At 34.2% G+C, this 6,430-nt stretch overlaps 2 protein-coding genes across 2 annotated transcripts; one reads left to right on the top strand and one right to left on the bottom strand.

Annotated features, from left to right (window-relative positions):
• The first annotated feature begins 315 nt into the window (after positions 1–315).
• LOC122579511 (uncharacterized protein At1g26090, chloroplastic) lies at positions 316–3,530 on the top strand. Its single transcript, XM_043751694.1, has 7 exons — positions 316–628; positions 1,597–1,740; positions 1,835–1,909; positions 2,149–2,342; positions 2,447–2,618; positions 2,803–3,222; positions 3,305–3,530. Exons 1-7 carry the CDS (start codon positions 371–373, stop codon positions 3,434–3,436), a joined length of 1,395 nt encoding a protein of 464 aa, XP_043607629.1. The 5' UTR covers positions 316–370; the 3' UTR covers positions 3,437–3,530.
• Positions 3,531–4,256: 726 nt separating this feature from the next.
• On the bottom strand, positions 4,257–6,212 carry LOC122578885 (probable transmembrane ascorbate ferrireductase 4). The gene is made up of 4 exons (XM_043750934.1): positions 6,010–6,212; positions 5,843–5,894; positions 5,392–5,588; positions 4,257–4,675 (listed from the first exon to the last, which is right to left on the bottom strand). The coding sequence occupies exons 1-4, from the start codon at positions 6,169–6,171 to the stop codon at positions 4,346–4,348; spliced, it is 741 nt and encodes a 246-aa protein (XP_043606869.1). The 5' UTR covers positions 6,172–6,212; the 3' UTR covers positions 4,257–4,345.
• Positions 6,213–6,430: the final 218 nt, after the last annotated feature.

The raw sequence follows: 6,430 nt of genomic DNA, 5'->3' as shown, positions 1-6,430 counted from the left end.
TGCTCGGTTAAAATTTTAAATTTAGCTCGATATATGTTTGTTTCAGTGTTCGGCCGTTTAAAATTTTAAAATAAAAATGACATGAATATAAGTAAATTAAACTTTAAGGGTCGTCTGGTTTATTGAATTCAAAGGATTTTGGTGAATTTTTTTTTTGAGTTTTCTTATTTGTTAGGTTACATTAAATTTTTTAAATTCCATTCTATTAATACTCTTTTAAAATCTTTGAACCAACCTTGAATTGCTAAGGTGACAAATTGGTTTAATCGTGGTACCTAAATCCTAGACACTCTCAACCTACTTCTCTTTACGACTTTGGCTGACACGCATGTAAGTTCTCATTTTCTATCATTTCATTTCCTCCCGAAAAATGGCTATCTGTAATTCCCCAACCTTTTTACCTTCATCTATTCCTCTACAATTCCATTCCCACCTCAATCTGCAATTCCATTCCAACCCAAATCATATCCTAATCCAAAGAACACCACCAAGATTTCAGATCATATCAATGTCCAAAAATGCAACAACTAATTATGAAAATGATGGTACCCCAAAACCCACAAAATTTGTCACTTTTTTGGGCAAAGGTGGTTCTGGCAAAACATTTTCTGCTGTTTTTGCTGCTCAGGTTTGATATATTTTTTTTCTTCAATTACAATGTAATTTCATTTGCATTTGCTTCAAGATTTTCTATCAGGGTTTTGACTTTTTTTTTGGTCAAACCAGTGGTTAGAAATAGGTACATTGTTTAAGTGTTGGGATTTTGAATACAAACTTATAACCCACTTGAAGTTTGATGTAAAGTATGCATTTTTATTTTTCTAAGGGAGTATTTAGCTTATATTCCAGGTTTATTGGCTGAAATTTCAAAAAAAGTTTAAACCTTTTGTTACCCGGTTTGTGAGCTTATCGACTTGAAGTTGCAGGCTTAAATAATCAATAAAATCGAGTTGATAAGCTCGAAAACCAGGAAAATGTGCTTAACGTGATATACCCGGAAATATAAGTTAAGCCAAACATCCCCTAAAGAAAAAGCTACAAAATAGTTCTTGCATTTGGAGCATGAAGGCCTAATTAGTAGTGATAATCTTGCTATTAAAATTTTTTAGTCAAAGTCTTGTATATCTTTGCATTTGAAAAGCTAGATAATTGATAAGCTTTTATAACTTTTTCTTAAGAGGGGTTTGAAGACGTACTTTAACAAATGCAGATAGGATAGAATATTGTTATTGGTTGATCGTGAGAGTATTGTTTTAGGGGGTGTTTGTACCTAGGATTACGCCTGAAGATGGCGTTTCAAAAAGCAGCTTTCAACATGCGGTTGTCTGTGTAAAAATGTAGTTATCTTCATTTTTAGACGGTCTATTATCTGCTTTTTGCAAATGCCACGGTCAGATAAGATCCTCCCAAAAGCAATCCCAAACACCCCCCTTAAAGTGTATGAGTTTCATTAAGAGGTGTATGGCTCAAATTTTAAAATAAGTAAATTGTTGAATTTGAATAAAACTAACTCAAAGTCAAAATGCATTGTCAAGTTTGATATGTGGTTAGTACCTGAAAACTTTTTGTTCAAGTATATTTACATTCTTTTTACAGCATTATGCGATGGCCGGGCTCAAAACAGTTTTGGTGATACATTCACAAGATCCCACTGCAGATTATATACTTAACTGTAAGATTGGAACAACTCTTGTAACTTGCAACGACAATCTTTCTGCTGTTAGATTAGAAACTACAAAAGTAAGTTGTTCTTTAAAGTAACTATTTATTTCGCTTTTATGTCTTTGTGTTCATCATATATTGATGATTGATAAAGTGTGTTTGACAATATTAGATGATTCTTGAGCCTCTTAGTAGATTAAAGCAAGCTGATGCCCGTCTTAATTTGACTCAAGGAGTCCTTGAAGGGGTAGGTATGTGGCCGTTATCATTTCCTTCATATAAAGAGCTTAGTTTTTCATCAGTTTTTTGGAATTACATTTCAACCTAACTGTAGTTATTGCAAAATCATCACAAAAGCATTGTAATTTGCAGTCATGAACAAGTTGTTGTATAAATTTTAAAATGTAAATGTAAAACAAGATAGTTAATCATCCTTTTCCTGTGGCTAGAGAACTTATCTAGATGGCATGCATTATTGTGGAATAGGTGGTGGGAGAAGAGCTCGGTGTGCTTCCTGGAATGGATTCAATATTTTCAGCTTTGGAACTTGAAAAGCTTGTAGGATTCTTACAGAACAAAACACAAAAGAATAACCCAAAGTATAATTTTGACATTATTGTTTATGATGGTTTAAGCACCGAAGAAACACTAAGGATGATAGGTGCAACTGGTAAATCAAGGTTTCGTCTCTCTCTCCCTCTATCTCTTCTATATATATGTATGTAGAGACACAATGACATAAATAACATATGTATGATGATCTATAATTACATGTTTGTACCAGATTGTATTTGAAATACATGCGGATGCTGGCTGAAAAGACTGATTTGGGACGGTTGGCTGGCCCGTCACTGTTGAGACTTGTAGACGAGTCATTAAATGCAGGAACTATTAGTTCTGGTTTTAACGGGCAACTTAGTGGAGAAGTATGGGACAAATTAGAGCACATGTTAGAGGTATCACAATCTCATCTTTTAATAAAAAATTGTTTCATAAGAATGTTATGTGGGACTTATCACATGAAGAAATTAACCCACAACTGAATCCCCCTAAAGAACATGTTGGATCCAGTAATTATTGTTGGGAATAAAGATGCCTAATATGTTCAGGAAAACTAAACCTTTATAATTTGTAATGCAGAAAGGGTCATCTTTTATTACAAAACCAGAGCTGTTTGGGTGCTATCTTGTGATGGATTTGAATGATCCAATGTCTTTAAACTCTGCGTTACGCTACTGGGGTTGTGCCATACAAGCTGGTGCATTCGTTTCTGGTGCGTTTGGTGTAACACACTCAGGTTGTGATCAAGAACACCTAGAAATTGCTGAAACGACCTTTTCACCCTTGCCTTTTGCATCATATCCTTCTATTTCATTTAGTAATCCCTTGAACTGGGATAATATTATGCAAAATGGTCACAGTAGCAATGCACGAGATCTTCTCAGTGCATTGAGAAGTGGTTCAAGTGGACATATGCAGTCTGTAACGTTCGATCCAGCCAACAAATCTGTTACCCTTCTCATGCCTGGTTTTGACAAGTCTGAAATCAAACTATATCAAGTAAGTGGACACTATTTCTATGTCTGATTCTTGTGGTGATATTAAAGTCAAAAGTTGTTTGTTTGACTATTGAATCTTGCAGTATAGAGGAGGATCAGAGTTATTGATTGAAGCCGGGGATCAAAGGCGGGTTATTTATTTACCATCTCAGATTCAAGGGAAAGTCGGGGGAGCCAAATTTATAGACAGAAAGCTCATAATCACTATGCGGTAGGTAGCAGATGTTCTTGCTTTTTTAGTCTTAATGAAAACTTTGTTTTCACATATTATTATTGACTATATACCCCAGGTAGTAAGATTCCCAGAAAGTTATGAACTAATGCGGTATCAAAAGATATAATATACTACATGATATTTTCTGCTATATAGTCAACGTTTTCTAAAAAAACATTTTCGTTTGTTTTGTTTGAATGCTAGGCATAGTTTTCATCCTAAGTTCTCGCGAACTTAGGTTAGCTAAGTTCACTCAAACTTAGGTGAGCTTAGGTTGTGATCAACTAAGTTCTTTTGGGTGTAACTTTTTTGGTCTAATTTTATCGTTCAAATCCCCCAGTAGATATATCAACTCTTAGGGCCACATCCATTGGTTGAATTGCTTGATAGGGATTCTTGGTGTGTCAACCGGGCAACCGGCAAGATGGGATGATTAGGTAACAGGTCGAAATGAGTTTTTTCTTTTAATAATTAGCTTCGTAAGTCAGGTTAACCGACAAATACTTTACTCATTATTTTTCAGTTATGTTTATAAGTAGTTAATGTGTTAATCATGATTATAACCAGGAGTATTTGAACAAAAAGTTTAGTTGGTCTCTGTATCAGAATAGGTGTATACGTTTGCCTTTTTACTGAACTTTTTGTTTGACCTATTTGACCCGTTTGAGATAAAATACAATCCAAATTTGGCAGGTCGAAATTGCCACCACGAAAAGGCAAATCACCAGATTTTGATGTCTCAGTTTTTATTTACCTAGTTAAAAGTAAACTTAATAGGAACAATGCACTAATGTGATTATAAACGACAGATACATCGAACATCTCAAAAAAACGTGAAGCCACTTTTGCTCATGGATATTGCATATTTACACAGATTCTCGATATAGAAACACGAGCAGTATGAGTCTGACTAAGAAGTTAAACACTTGCTATCCGAGTATACAACCTTAGTTGTGGGAATACTTTGGTACTGCTTAGGTGAGACCGCAGTCAGCATCACTAAACCACAAAGCATGGCCAACCCAAGACCTAAACCATTAACAATCAGCGACTCATTGCAACGCTTCATAACAATTCCCTTTGTCTGTAAAAAGGTTAACTTCTCCAGAAGCCCGGTTTCTGCTGTTACTACCGCTAATCCATATGTATAAAGACCAAGAAAAACATGCCAAGGTAAAACCTGTATTCTAGTCGTTCGTACTTCGCCTCTATGCCAAAAGCTTAGGAAACCCATCAACCACTAAATGAACATTTCAAAAAGGATTAGTATTATAGTATAGATATACTAATAATGTTAATAATTAAAGTTTCAACAACATTTTTATCTGTTAATATGCTTTTTCAGAGTTTTTAATTTTTGATTACGTATATGAAGAGGAAAATACTTTATAAATAATAGAAGCAATAATGCAATGTTGGGTCACTTGTGGAGGAGAGGCGGAAAGGGACCCTATAAGCAATGGCTTGACGCAACTATCACCAATAATTTTATATCACTTTCTTTTGGAAACCATTTTCGAAATTTAAATGTATTTTTCATGCTCTTTATATGATGACATAGTAGAATACTACAAGTAGACCAAAATTTATCAGCTTTTCAAAAGGTTAGAATTTGAATAAAATCAAATATATTTATCAAGATAAATGAATATTACAAGTTTCCATATAAAATGTTTTTGACACTTGTTCAAGCTACGAGAGAAAGTCAGAAAACAGGATATCCGAGAAAACATAGAGAAAATTGTCATTTTTATATGGTCTGATATGATCTTAAAGGCATTATAAACTTATAAGAAGCTATTCCTTACACTCATCGATGACGAGATTAAGTATCGTTGTTGGGAGTTACATTTTTCATATAATCTTTTGGTCATCTGGTTTGAAGTGATTTGGGAGTCTTCTCCAAGAGTATGTATATACTCGTAATAAAAAGAGAGAGTGTTAGTGTATACATACCTGAGCTCCAAACAAAGAAACACATAGGATACCCATCCAAGAATGCAAGCTATAGAAATTAGCCACAACACCATCTCTCCCTTGAAACTTTGTCCAAATCCCAAATATTCCACTTGCCAATGCCAAACCTTGTAGCCACAAATGCACCCATTTCTTCCTTTTTCTTGAACCAGGCAACCATCTATGCACCAATATTGCTGCAAAATCAACACTTAACAAAATCACCTTCTTTTCTCAAGAAAAAGCCATGGCTTTGTCTGACTTCAAGTTCATGATAAAAAGAGGCTGTCACCATTTTTGAAAAGGAAGGTCATAAACTCACCAAAATTGTTAATTCATACACCAAATTGTACATTACCATGCTTGTATAGTCTTTTAAAAATCGCACAGTTTTGTGTATGAAATAACTCAATATATCCTACAAATTAACATACATTTCCAAAAAGGTTACCTTCTCCACTTATGAGAATGAAACCAATCACCATCAACAAAGGATGCAACACCTATTAGTTAACATTAAAAAAAAAATCCCAGCTTAGTTATATTATCCATGTTACAACTAGAATATGATGATGATAATTATAGAATATAAATGATGAACATGAAAGGGTTGCTTACAGAATAAATGAGGTCATGTTGAGAGGGAGTGTGATGAGGAAGGAAGCTAGTGGTGAAGTAGAGAGCCCATGTGAGAACAAGAATGGCTACAATAGTAGCTGAAAATCTTGCAAGAAAGAGTAGAGAGAAAGTGGGCTTATCATTAATGTTGTTAGCAGCCATGAGTCTTAAAAGTGTAAGTGTTGGTACCACCGACAGTATATATCTATACGTTAGTGCTTGGTATATATAGTGAAACAAGTCTAGTACGGTCACTAGTTTTTTTAAAATGGAAAAGTATATTGTATTATGTTTAGAAAATATATATATATACAGTATTAAATTTCTTATTTTTGGAGTTGAAGTATAATCCAGATTTCAACAAACCTGCCAGGAATGAAGCTGAACATATATGTTAATTAAAAATTTTGGCTCAGTTTTT

The sequence above is a fragment of the Erigeron canadensis genome, chromosome 8, assembly GCF_010389155.1.
Source record: "Erigeron canadensis isolate Cc75 chromosome 8, C_canadensis_v1, whole genome shotgun sequence".
NCBI lineage: Eukaryota > Viridiplantae > Streptophyta > Magnoliopsida > Asterales > Asteraceae > Erigeron > Erigeron canadensis.
Note: the sequence above shows the minus strand (reverse complement) of the source record. Positions and strands in the feature narration are given on the sequence as shown.

Bases quoted from the DNA above. Each gene is read 5' to 3' on its own strand.
- LOC122579511 (XM_043751694.1), top strand. From the start codon at position 371: ATGGCTATCTGTAATTCCCCAACCTTTTTACCTTCATCTATTCCTCTA. The intron at 1,910-2,148 runs GTAGGTATGTGG...ATTGTGGAATAG, and splicing joins CTCAAGGAGTCCTTGAAGGG to GTGGTGGGAGAAGAGCTCGG. The intron at 3,223-3,304 runs GTAAGTGGACAC...TGAATCTTGCAG, and splicing joins CTGAAATCAAACTATATCAA to TATAGAGGAGGATCAGAGTT.
- LOC122578885 (XM_043750934.1), bottom strand. From the start codon at position 6,171: ATGGCTGCTAACAACATTAATGATAAGCCCACTTTCTCTCTACTCTTT. The intron at 5,895-6,009 runs GTAAGCAACCCT...GTTAACTAATAG, and splicing joins AACATGACCTCATTTATTCT to GTGTTGCATCCTTTGTTGAT. The intron at 5,589-5,842 runs GTAACCTTTTTG...TTGATTTTGCAG, and splicing joins CATTCTCATAAGTGGAGAAG to CAATATTGGTGCATAGATGG.